This window comes from Cicer arietinum, chromosome 6 (genome assembly GCF_000331145.2).
Source record: "Cicer arietinum cultivar CDC Frontier isolate Library 1 chromosome 6, Cicar.CDCFrontier_v2.0, whole genome shotgun sequence".
NCBI lineage: Eukaryota > Viridiplantae > Streptophyta > Magnoliopsida > Fabales > Fabaceae > Cicer > Cicer arietinum.
The window spans coordinates 18,841,093-18,853,984 of record NC_021165.2 but is presented as its reverse complement, the minus strand read 5'-3'; the positions used below and the strand labels follow the sequence as shown (position 1 = coordinate 18,853,984).

Genomic DNA, 12,892 nt, shown 5'->3' with positions numbered 1-12,892 from the left:
AATTGAATTCTGGTTTTTCTATTGTTTTGTAGAAATTATGGAGTGACAAGTGAAGATTGGAACTCTACTTTTTGGTGGAGTGTAAAGTTGGTGAATATGAGACTTATACGTTTTGATGGAAGTGTAAAGTTGATGAAAATTCAAAATGAAGAAAACATGGAAGCTTAAAATGTAGAGGCAGGAGACTTGTACTATTTCTACCAAAAACATTATTTTTTATTTATTTGTTTGTTAGGTATTATTTATTTATTTATTTATTTATTTTGTATATTTTTATGATGTAAATTGAACACTTTGTTAAAACATCAATGAGAATATGAACTCAATTATTGGACTAGATTTATGAGTATAATTTTGATTTTTTTTGAAATTTTTTAATACAACTAAAATGTGACTGTAATATATAAAATTAAACATATCATTATGACTTATTATTATTTAAATTTTTTTAATTGGTCGGATAAAATTGAGGTACGACAAATAAGAATAGGGACGAACAATTGTTAATAAAAGAAATTCTTATAAAAAATAATTTGAATTTTGTTCTTCTTTATAAACTTTAGAGACCAAAGAATAACAAGAGTAGAATAATTGATAAACAACATATTTTTGCTACATTTAGACTTTTTGTACATAATGACTCAACAATTTATCAATTTAAAATTTAAGACATAGAGTTTATATTAAAAACATTAAACCACTCAAATTTTAATGTTTTTTTCACTATATAGTTTTTCACACTACATTTTTTTTTATTATAAAAATAAAGTTTTGGTGCTCTAAATCTTTTTTTTTCAGTTGCACAACCCAAACATGCTTAGTTTCAATAGTCATAGAAAGATAAGACTTCTTTATCAAGTACATATATTGACATGGACATTTGACACAATATTGACACTAACGCACCGACACCATTAATCATTTGAAAATATTATCAAAATGTCATTGTTATGTTGAACTAGAGACACATATTCAATCAATGTTTGAGACACCATAATTTCTAACTGTTATTTTATAAGAGATTAAATTGATTGACGTGTTTTTTTGTGTTGTTTTAATGAAAATGGGCACCAAAAATGGGGATCTTTTGGCATCCATGTTGGCACTCTGGTTAAGCAAATTTTCAACCCACAGAATTATGACGTTACCCTACCGGGGGCCTGAGGTAGCTGCCTCCTATTGCATGATTTGAAGCACTGGGACCAATTTCCTTCGTTTAATATTACTTTTCGCTTAACATTAAAAGTGTACACAACTTAAAAGTCAAAATGAGATGAAAAATACTATAGAAGCGAGAGATGTTTTGTATGGAATTAAAAGGAGTGGGAATAACGTTTTTATCTCCAACTACTCATTTTTCTATTTTTACTTTTACACATTTTTCTTTCATTCAAGACATTCATTCACACAGCCAATATTAAATATGCGCTGACAGACCATCAACAGAAAACTCAATTTTTCAGAATTCACAAACAGAATCATATTTTAGGAAAAAAAGTTTAGATTTTTTGACAAAAAAAAAAAATCAGAATTTTGATGTTATTGAGGTTATGGTTGCAGATCTAATGGACAAAATATTTAAAGAAGTTGGCCTCAAGGTGAAACACTTGATTGTGTTGCCTGTCCCCGAAGAGTTAGTCCAGTGGTCGAATTGAGACACCAAAGGAGTTCTTCAATGATTCAATGATTCAATGATTTTGTGCTGTGTTACTTTTAAAGTGGATCAATATAAACAACGTCTGTTGAACATCATTATTAATATATTATAAATTTGTTTGTGCTATGATTAGTACAGAAGTTTTTTTTTTTCAGGGTCATAGCCGAAATTCTAATTCAACAGACATCATTATTAATTTATTATAAATTTGTTTGTGCTAAGATTAGTGCAGAAGTTGTTTTTTTGGCAGGGTCGTAGCTGAAATTCCAATCCAAACTCCTTTCGATAAACTACTAGTCTTTCAAAGTATGAGACACTGGTATTTTAATTCACAATTCAACAGAAAGTTCAAATTAATTATCCAATAACTAAAATAATATCTAAAAGATACAATTTATTATCATAAAAGTCGGTGAAAGATACCGTTTACTGTTAAAATAGTTCATAACCTTTATAACGTTAAGGATTAAACTGTGTGACATTTTGTTAATTCAAGTTTCAAATTGAGTTTTTTTTATAAGAATAAGCAGCTAAAATGGTGATTTATCCAACTCTCTTGTTCTTGTTTTTTTTGGGGTCAAATTCAAACTTTGTTCAAGCCTCTTAGAAGCTACATGCCTCTTTCCTCTACAATGCAACCATTCTAATCGTTTGATATTAATTTGGTGGTCCAAGGTTTCACTTTGACATTGCATGTCCAACTTATATATTTCATTGAAACCCCATAATAAGTTAGTCATTCATTAAAATCCTTGGAGAAATTAACTACTACTATTTTGATATGCATGTATCTGCCAAGAAATTTGGTTAGGGTGAATGAAGATTCCTAGAACAAAGAATCACATACTCTAAATTTCCAATGATTCTCTTAATTTTGTCTTTTGCATATGGACAGTGACCGTCAAGTGTGAACCTACCATAATATTCCAGTCTATATGATTTTTCAGCCACTCATATTACAGAACCCGTAAACAACGGTAAGATTCTTTTGCAAATTATTTTTGAGAATCTTTGTATATACTTTTCCAACCAAATGGGAACATTAGTCCCTGCCTTGTGCATCATGAATGACTTTACTTTGTTCAACAATGTATTTTTCCAATCTTAGAATGTTTGTGCAACAGTTGACTTTCCTTGGTGGTTTTTCTACAAATTTTATTTCCATTTTATAACTTCTTGATATATAAAAAGAGGTTTCAGTTTTCATATTCTTCAATGTGACTAGTTTAAGCTATAGTTCTTTTAATCATTTTGTAATGAGTTTCATTACTTATATTCTACTTGTCTTTTTTCTTATAGTTTCCAATTCCATAGCTGGTGATGATACATCATGCATTACTCAATCTCAATCTATTAGTGATGGAAAGACCATTGTTTCCCCAAAAGGATTATTTGAGCTTGGTTTTTTCAGTATCAAAAATCCCAACAAACGATACCTCGGAATTCGATTCAAGAATATTTCATCTCAAAATGTTGTTTGGGTTGCAAATGGTGGCCAACCAATCAACGACTCTTCTGCCATTTTGAAACTAAACAGTTCTGGCAGTTTGGTTCTTAGTGCTCACAACAACATTGTTTGGTTCACAAATTCTTCCACAAAAGCACAGAAACCAGTTGCACAACTCTTGGATACTGGCAATCTTGTCATAAGAGATAAAGTTGGTGAAACCTATCTGTGGCAAAGCTTTGACTACCCATCTAATACATTATTGTCAGGTATTGTCAAGATTGATGCAAATTATTGAGTATTCTACTAATGCCTGTAATAATTTACCTAGAGTAATGAAATGAAAAGCCTATAAATTTCTAAATAATGTAGGAAAGGCATAATATATTTTAGCACTTTTGGAGCACCAATCACCCCCACCTATAAAGTGTAATATTTTACATATCAAGTACTGACAAAGACACAAACACAAACATGAACACTAGACACAACTTTAAAAGTGCCATATCAACATCGATAATAATTTTAAAAAATAAAATTGATTGAATGTAATCATATATATTGGTTTTAGACACTTAATACATTTTCAATCTGAAGTGTTAGCGTCTAATTCATCTCCTTCAATTTACTCGTCCCCTTCTAAATTACAACAGGTATGAAATTGGGATGGGACCTCAAAAGAAATCTGAGTAGGCGTCTGATAGCATGGCAGAGTGATGATGATCCAACCCCAGGAAACTTTTCATGGGGTGTTGTATTGAATCCATATCCAGATATCTATATGATGAAGGGAAGAGATAAGTACCATAGACTTGGACCATGGAATGGCTTGCGTTTTAGTGGTATGCCAGAGATGAAGCCTAATCCTGTTTTCAATTACAACTTTGTCTCCAATAAAGAAGAGGTTTATTACACATGGAGCTACAATGATAGTTCTCTAATATCAAAAGTTGTACTTAACCAAACAAGCAACGGACGTCCTCGCTATGCATGGTCAAAAGAGGACGAATTATGGATGCTTCATTCAAGAATGCCAGGAGACTATTGTGACTATTATGGTTTATGTGGAGTCAATGGATATTGCAGCAGTACTAATTCACCAGTATGTGAATGTTTAAAAGGGTTCAAGCCAAAGTTTCCTGAAAAATGGAAGTCAATGGACTGGCGCGAAGGATGTGAAAGGAATCATTCATTGAACTGCATCAATGATGGATTTGTCTCAGTTGCAAACTTGAAAGTTCCAGATACTACAAATACTTCAGTGGATGAGAGTATTGGTCTAGAACAATGCAGAGACAAATGCTTGAAAAATTGTTCATGCATGGCTTATACAAATACAAATATAAGTGGAGCAGGCAGTGGCTGTGTTATGTGGTTAGGTGATCTAATGGATATTAAACTTTTCCCAGTTGGTGGGCAAGTTCTATACATCAGGATGCCTGCTTCTGAATTAGGTGAATATTTCATTACTTTCTCCAATTTCTTTCCTTTTATTATTCTTTGAATATTTAAGGCTTGTATATGGAATTTGACTATAGTTGTTTTGTTTAGATGAGGATGGACACAAGAAGAACTGGAGAAAAATAGTTGTAATTTCTGTCTCTGCAGCTTTGGGAATGCTTTTACTTGCTATTTATTTTTTCTACAGATTCTGGAGGACCATTACTGGTAAAACTATTATTCCATTCTCTTAATATTTCACTGAAAAATGGCATTGGCTACTTAGTTCTGCAAGTATGTATAATAATATAGGTCAAATTATTGGTTTTTTGTATATAATAATAAGGCACAACCATAATAATTGAATTTCCTAATGCTGACACTTTTTATCATATTTCTAAAGGCATTTTTCCATTTTCCAGGGAAGTCAAAGACAGAAGATAACTATGAAAGACACGTGGACGATCTGGATCTTCCCTTGCTTAATTTGTCAACAGTTATTACTGCAACTGACAACTTCTTAGAGAAGAACAAAATTGGAGAAGGTGGTTTTGGACCTGTTTATCGGGTAATTCAACTTACAATTACTATAAGAATAATAGCTAGATAAGTATATTAAAGAACATCTAACCATATGAATGTGATTAATGATTGTTTAGGGAAAATTAGGGAGTGGACTAGAAATTGCTGTGAAGAGACTTTCACAGAGCTCAAGACAAGGGGTGAAAGAGTTCATAAATGAAGTAAAACTTATTGCAAATGTTCAACACCGAAATCTTGTAAAGCTTATTGGTTGTTGCATTCAGAGACAAGAAAAAATGCTAGTTTATGAATACATGGCTAATGGTAGCCTAGACTACTTCATTTTTGGTATGTAATCTCACTAGTGTTTTATGATTATAATGAACTAGATTCTTAAACTTTTAATTCTCCTTATTTAATAATAGTAGATTTACTATTAATTATGCAGAACGTACCAATGGCCAATTACTAGATTGGCCAAAGCGTTTCCACATAATTTGTGGAATTGCTAGGGGGCTTATGTATCTTCATCAAGACTCTAGATTAAGGATTGTCCATAGAGATCTCAAAACAAGTAATGTTTTACTAGATGATACTTTGAATCCAAAAATATCAGATTTTGGAATGGCTAGAATTTTTGGAGGAGACCAAATTGAAGGAAACACAAATAGAATTGTTGGGACATAGTAAGTGTTTACTTGTCTAGAACCATTCTTTATTTTTTTATTATATTTTTACATATGTAACGTGTATTTTATATTTTTCTCTCAATGATTTATTGTAGTGGATACATGGCACCAGAATATGCCATTGATGGACAATTTTCTGTGAAATCCGACGTTTTCAGCTTTGGTATTTTACTCTTAGAGATTATATGCGGGAAGAAGAATAGAGTGCGTAATCGTACAAAGCAAACCCTTAACCTTGTTGCTTATGTAAGAACTAGGATAACTGTTAATTTGTCCATGTTAAAAGTTTACCTGTTACTAACTTTATCTTTCTGTAATAACAATTTTCTTCTTTTATGATTCAGGCATGGACTTTCTGGAAACATGAAAGAGAATTACAAATAATTGACTCAAACATAGAGGATTCATGCGTTGTATCTGAAGTGTCACGTTGCATCCATGTTGGACTGTTATGCGTGCAACAATACCCAGAGGATAGGCCTACCATGGCTGATGTGATTTTAATGTTAGGGAGTGAGATGACATTGGATGAGCCTAAAGAGCCAGGTTTTATTACAAGGAAGGAATCTATTGAAGCAAATTCAAGCTCAAGTGGGAAAGATATTAGTTCAAACTATGCAATGAGCATAACCTCTTTAAGTGTTCGGTGAAAATCAATAAGATAAGATAGCTGTACATATTGCAGCAAAGGAAGAATAGTTCAATGGTAAACAAGTCAATATTAATTTTAAAGGACTTGTGGTGCTCAAGTACTTTGTGTACATGAATGTTTAAAGTAAACTTGGTCATACTTAATTTAAAACTTTGTAATAAATAAATGGTTAAAGCATTTTTAGCCTTTATATTTTACCTAACATTTGTTATGGTGCTTTATTTTTTTATTTAGTAATTTATCTTTTTCAGTCGTGTAAATGTTAGTCCTTTTTTCCTGTACATTTGAATATAAAATGTAACAAATGATGACTTAACAATAATTGTTTGAGATTGTATATTTAGTGTCTCAATTTACATCCAAAATCTCAAAAATAGTCTTGAAATCGCTATTTCCTTCAACTAAATCTTATAGTAAAAACAACAATTTAAAGAAAAATGTAAATGATTTAAGAATTTTAAATGTCAATTGATACATTAATTATGCCACCTCGAACAACATCGTTAAATCAACATTTTTTCTATTTCATATTCAATGTACCGTGAGAAAAAGTATATTTTAGCCTAAATAGATATGGAAACGACCATCTTGTTCTGCAAAATGTTCATGTCCTACCATTTGGATACTTGAACTTGGCATCTTATATTCTCCTATATACCCAGTGTCGCCCAATTCTCTCTCAATCAAACCTGTAATTTAAAACTTTAAGCTAATAGATTAGTTGACAGTTGATTATTAATAAATACCAAGATAGAAAGATATAAGTATTTAAGTCAAAATAAAACTGCGCAGACCAAACAAAATATATAATATATACTACTAGGCATTAGCAGAAAGGAAAACGAACGAGTCCAAGTAGAAACAATTGCTACTACTGAGCAACCATTATTTGTGAAGAGTGAAGACTCCTCACAGCAACAATAATATGCCTTGATATGAAACAAGGAAATTAGCACAAAACCAATCTCAGCTCATCATGCTATTTGGTATGTTTATAAATTATCTTACACTTAGCTAAATCCAATCTTCAATATCCAAATATATACAAGTATCATGCGATGGACATTCTTTCTTTTTTTATTATAATTGCTTACACAATTGTCCCCATTATAGCAACTAGTTCCATAAGTGTTTCTCAGTCTATAAGTGATGGTGAAACCTTAGTTTCAAAAGGTGGACAATTTGAACTGGGTTTCTTCAGTCCAGGCACTTCTGAAAAACGTTACCTTGGGATTTGGTACAAGCAGATGCCAATACAAAAGGTTGTTTGGGTTGCAAATAGGGTCAACCCCATCAACAATACTTTAGGAATCTTAACACTGAGAACCTCAGGTAATCTCATGCTCCACCAAAATGAAACTGTTATTTGGAACACAACATCAGATAAACAAGCACAGAAACCAATTGCAGAGCTCTTGGACAGTGGCAATCTTGTTATAAGGAACGAAGGAGAAACAGCAGGAACCTACTTGTGGCAAAGCTTTGACTATCCCTGTGATACAATTTTGCCTGGAATGAAATTGGGATGGGACCTCAGAAATGATTTTGAAAGGAGAATAACTTCTTGGAAGAGTGTTGATGATCCATCTCCTGGAGATCTTTCATGGGGTCTGGTTCTTCATAATTATCCAGAGTTTTATTTGATGAATGGAACAGAGAAATACTGTCGGATCGGACCATGGAATGGACTTCAATTTAGTGGTTTGTCGGATCGAAAACAAAATTCTATATATGATTTCAAGTATGTTGCTAATAATGATTTCAATTATGTGTCTAATAAGGATGAGATGTTTTACTCCTTTACCCTCAAGAATCCTTCTGCCTTTGTTAGTGCTATTATATACCAAACCAATTTTTCTATCTCTGTGTGGGAAGAAGATGATTCAAATTGGGTGCTTACTGAAAGTACCCCAAATAACTTCTGTGAATTGTATGGGGCTTGTGGACCCTATGCAAGTTGCTCAACCACAAATTCACCAGCTTGCGAATGTTTACATGGGTTCGTTCCAAAGTCAACGCAACAATGGGACTCATCTGACTGGAGTGATGGGTGTGTCCGTAGTATAACATTAAGTTGCAACAGCCCTCAAGTGAATAAGGATGTGGATGATGAGTTGATCAGATATATAGGTCTCAAAGTACCAGATACTACACATACTTTGTTGTACGAGAATGTTGATTTAGGGTTATGCAGAACCATGTGCTTGAATAATTGCTCTTGTACAGCTTATACTAATTCAGACATAAGTGGAAAGGGAAGTGGCTGTGTCATGTGGTTCGGCAATCTAATCGACATAAGACAGTTTCCCACTGGCGGCCAAGATCTCTATATCCGTATAGCTCGGGTAATAGGTAAGAAACAACTTTTTATCTCCTAATATTATTGCATAATTCATGTTGTACTTGTGTCATGTCGAATGAATATATGATTACTTTTAAATCCAAGGAGGATGTCGTAACTTATAAGTTTATCTGTTTCATAGATGAAGAGGCTTCACATGGGCGCAACAAAAGCGTGATAATCATAGCTGCTACCACTGCTGCTGCAATTTCTGGGGTGCTTTTACTTTGCATTTATGTCATTTATAGAGTTCGAAGGAGAATTGCAGGTAACTTAATTTTTCATTCATTTTATTATTGTCATTAAATTCATGGAATGGGAGCTCTTTTCTCTTCATAACTTTTTAATTGACAAATCAGAAAATAGAAATACTTCTAACTCTCAAGAGACACTCTTTGGGGGTAATCATCCCTTATGTTATTGCCTTATATTGGTAAATTTGAGGCCAAGTGGTTTTTTAACATGGCCTTGAACTTGGGAAATTGTAAATTGTATTGCTGCCATTGATTATATAGTTCAGGATTGTAAACTTTTTATTAGATTGGAAGATGCAACTGTCTCATATATTGGTAGGAATCTGAACATTGAGTTCGTATATCTAGTAAGTGTAACAAAACTTGTTGGTTCAAGGACTTGGCTGGGGAATTCCCCACCCTTTTGATGCAACCAATTTTGCAAGTTGCAACGACTCTCTTATCATTCATAGAATGTTCCTGTTGAATTTTAAAAGGTATATAAAGATGTCATTGAATCTGGATGGTTTAATGGCCTAGAGTTTCAAGCTACACATGTAAGAAATTGAAAGAACCTTATATATTTTCTATTTCCATCTCTATATTTAATATTCCATGTTTATATAACTTAATCAGCTCAAATGATCCCCTCCGCAGGTTTCATAATATTACTGAATATGTCATTTCCTCTGTTCCGTTTCTCAGATAAGTCAAAGACAGAAGATAACATTGAAAGGCATCTAGAGGATCTGGAATTACCATTATTCGATCTGCAAACAATTGCTAGTGCTACTAACAATTTCTCATTAAATAATAAGATTGGACAAGGTGGTTTTGGATCTGTATATAAGGTAACTGAATATTGATTCAAGTGTTGAGTATTTACCAGAGACGTGAACAACTAGAGAAGTTTTAATATTATAAAATAAAAGCAATTATGCAGGGAAAATTAGCGGATGGGCAAGAAATTGCTGTTAAGAGACTTTCACGCAACTCTGGACAAGGAATCACCGAGTTCTTGACAGAAGTAAAACTGATTGCAAAACTTCAACACAGAAATCTGGTTAAGCTTCTCGGTTGTTGTGTTGGAGGACAAGAAAAATTGCTAGTATACGAATACATGGCTAATGGTAGCCTTGACTCATTTATTTTTGGTATGGAATATGACGAATGCTTAGATTAGGTGCAGCATATTTATTTATCTGCATACATCAATCATATTTATTTATTTAATTGACAATTACACGTTTCCTTTGTAAAAATCAGATCAAATAAAAGGTAAATTACTAGAATGGCCCCTACGCTTTCAAATAATATTTGGAGTTGCGAGGGGACTTGTGTATCTTCATCAAGACTCTCGATTAAGGATTATTCATAGAGACCTGAAAGCAAGTAATGTATTGTTGGATGACAAGTTAAATCCAAAAATATCAGATTTTGGAATGGCTAGATCTTTTGGAGGAGATCAGATTGAAGGAAATACTAACAGAGTAGTTGGAACTTAGTGCGTGTTAGTTTGGATTTCGATTATCATTTTTTACGGTGGGAGAATTCCACATTTGCCAAAGTCAAACAATCTTGACTATTGGATCTAGATTGATTGACCGTGACAAATGCAAGTTTCTCAAGCTTACTTATTTGAGAAATGATATATAGACACTTTTTAAAGTTTTTTGATATCAATTATGCACCACATTACAAAATACAACTCAATGGTGTGTGCAAGGGGACCGAGGTAAAAGAGAAAACATGTATTTTTATACATATATGATGCTGATTGTGAAAAAGTGTGTCTATATATCAATTCTCTAATTATTTTTATCTTATATATAAATATTTTGATCTAACTGTTTACGACAGTGGATACATGGCACCAGAGTATGCCGTTGATGGACTATTTTCAATCAAATCAGACGTTTTCAGCTTTGGAGTTTTACTATTAGAAATTATATGTGGGAACAAAAATAGATCGCTTTGTCATGAAAACGAGACACTTAACCTTGTTGGATATGTAAGCACTTATATTTAATTTTCTGTTTATGAATGTTGAAATTGAAATGTGATAAAGTATTTTATTATTTCAGGCATGGACACTTTGGAAAGAGGGAAAGGCATTAGAGTTGATTGAAATAAAAATAAAAGAATCATGTGTTGTTTCAGAGGTATTGCGATGCATCCATGTGAGTCTATTGTGTGTGCAACAGTACCCGGAGGATAGACCTACAATGACATCTGTAGTTCAAATGTTAGGTAGTGAGATGGAATTGGTTGAGGCTAAAAAGCCAGGTTTCTTTCGAAGGGAAGTTTCTGATGAAGGAAATCTATGTTCGTCAAATCAAAATGAAATCAGTTCAAATGAAGAATTAACCATTACATCGCTAAATGGCCGATGATATTGATAAATATTATTCAGTATATAAAGCAATTTTGAACGGATAGTGCATTACCTTGCTCCAGAATCAGAACCACGCCGTGCGCCACCGTCGAGACACTGTTGGTCAGACCCTCGCACCACCATCTATTTCTCCACCTTGCTTGACTTGGGGTTGATTTCAGTTAGGTTTATCGTTATTATAGTTACTATTATAATTACAGTTACTATTTGATTTAGAGCATATTCGACTAGTAATTTCAAAAGCTTGACTGTTGCTTACTTTAAAAAGAAGCTTGAGTTAGTTGAGCGTTGCTCTTAAGTGAATGGAAGTCCCAAAAAAATAAAATAATAAAGCGAGCTTATGCTGCTCTTTTGTTAAATCCCAAAACATTAATTTATTGGTCATCTAATCCTCCATTTTTTATTATTTTTTAACTAGATTTTAATTTTTGATAGTATAATATTGAGTAAAATAAGCTATTGAATTCTAGTTTTGTTATTGAGTAAAATACGCTATTGAGAGTGGATGAACAAACACATCGGATGGATAACCTTTTTTGAAATAATAGTTCGGGTGAGTCTTTTTCCTTGAGTACAATGGTGAGTATTTTAATGTGTGTGGCTCATAACACTTTTCTATATTTTCTCACAATATGAAAAGATATTTGACATTATACAAAATACATTTTTAATTTAGTTTATTTTCAATATGAGGTAAGAGAAAATAATTATTAAAAAATTTAAATCGTATAAATATAAGGTGTCGAATGTCAATTTATGTGTGCGTCAAATTTGTGTGAATATAGACATGTACAAACTTAAGAACAGATTATATAGAGTCAAATGATTGTCACTCAAGCAGTCACCGTTATTTGACGCCAACACGACCAATACATATTGTATTTAATTAATTTATTTTTAAAAATTATTATTGGTGTTAATGCATCCGTGTAAGTGGTATATTAGTAGTATCCACAAATCTTTCAAATATGTGGCATGGCTGGTTTAAAGACCAACGTATCAAACTTTTGGATCTCATCCGAATGAATTGGGCCGATGAGCCTCAACCAGACTTGCATTACAGCTAGTAATACTGATGGATTAAAATGTTCAAAATTCAAAACCAATCAAAATCCAAAACCATATTTTTTTTCTTGGTATCTAATCGTTTTTCCTTTGGAGAAAAATAATATTGATAGTATTCTTCGGAGCAAGCTTTTCTGGTTCTAGATCATAAAAATTTAACCTCCCCTAGCTTTTAGGTTCCAATTACATCTTAAACTTATTATTATTAATAAATCATGAAACACTGACACAAACATTAAAATTAAAATATAATATTTAAAAAATATAATATTTTGGAGACATGAGAAATCGTCCAATTAAAATGTGGGTGTTGCATAGTTAATAATCGCTACATAGTCTTTTGGTATATTTTCATGTTGGTAAAAAATTGGAACACATCACAATCATGTTTGGTTTGATGTCACCAACCAATATTCTAGTAGGGTCTTAAGAAACTAAAAGATAATAATTT

The 12,892-nt window shown here is 32.5% G+C and overlaps 1 protein-coding gene across 1 annotated transcript; it reads left to right on the top strand.

The window, feature by feature from the left end:
- Window positions 1–2,881: 2,881 nt before the first annotated feature.
- On the top strand, window positions 2,882–11,374 carry LOC101500771 (uncharacterized). Its single transcript, XM_073369451.1, has 15 exons — window positions 2,882–3,373; window positions 3,758–4,558; window positions 4,656–4,772; window positions 4,967–5,112; window positions 5,204–5,414; window positions 5,515–5,752; window positions 5,851–6,001; window positions 6,100–6,401; window positions 7,411–8,759; window positions 8,891–9,016; window positions 9,687–9,832; window positions 9,925–10,135; window positions 10,248–10,485; window positions 10,842–10,992; window positions 11,066–11,374. Exons 1-15 carry the CDS (start codon window positions 2,914–2,916, stop codon window positions 11,372–11,374), a joined length of 4,956 nt encoding a protein of 1,651 aa, XP_073225552.1. The 5' UTR covers window positions 2,882–2,913.
- Window positions 11,375–12,892: the final 1,518 nt, after the last annotated feature.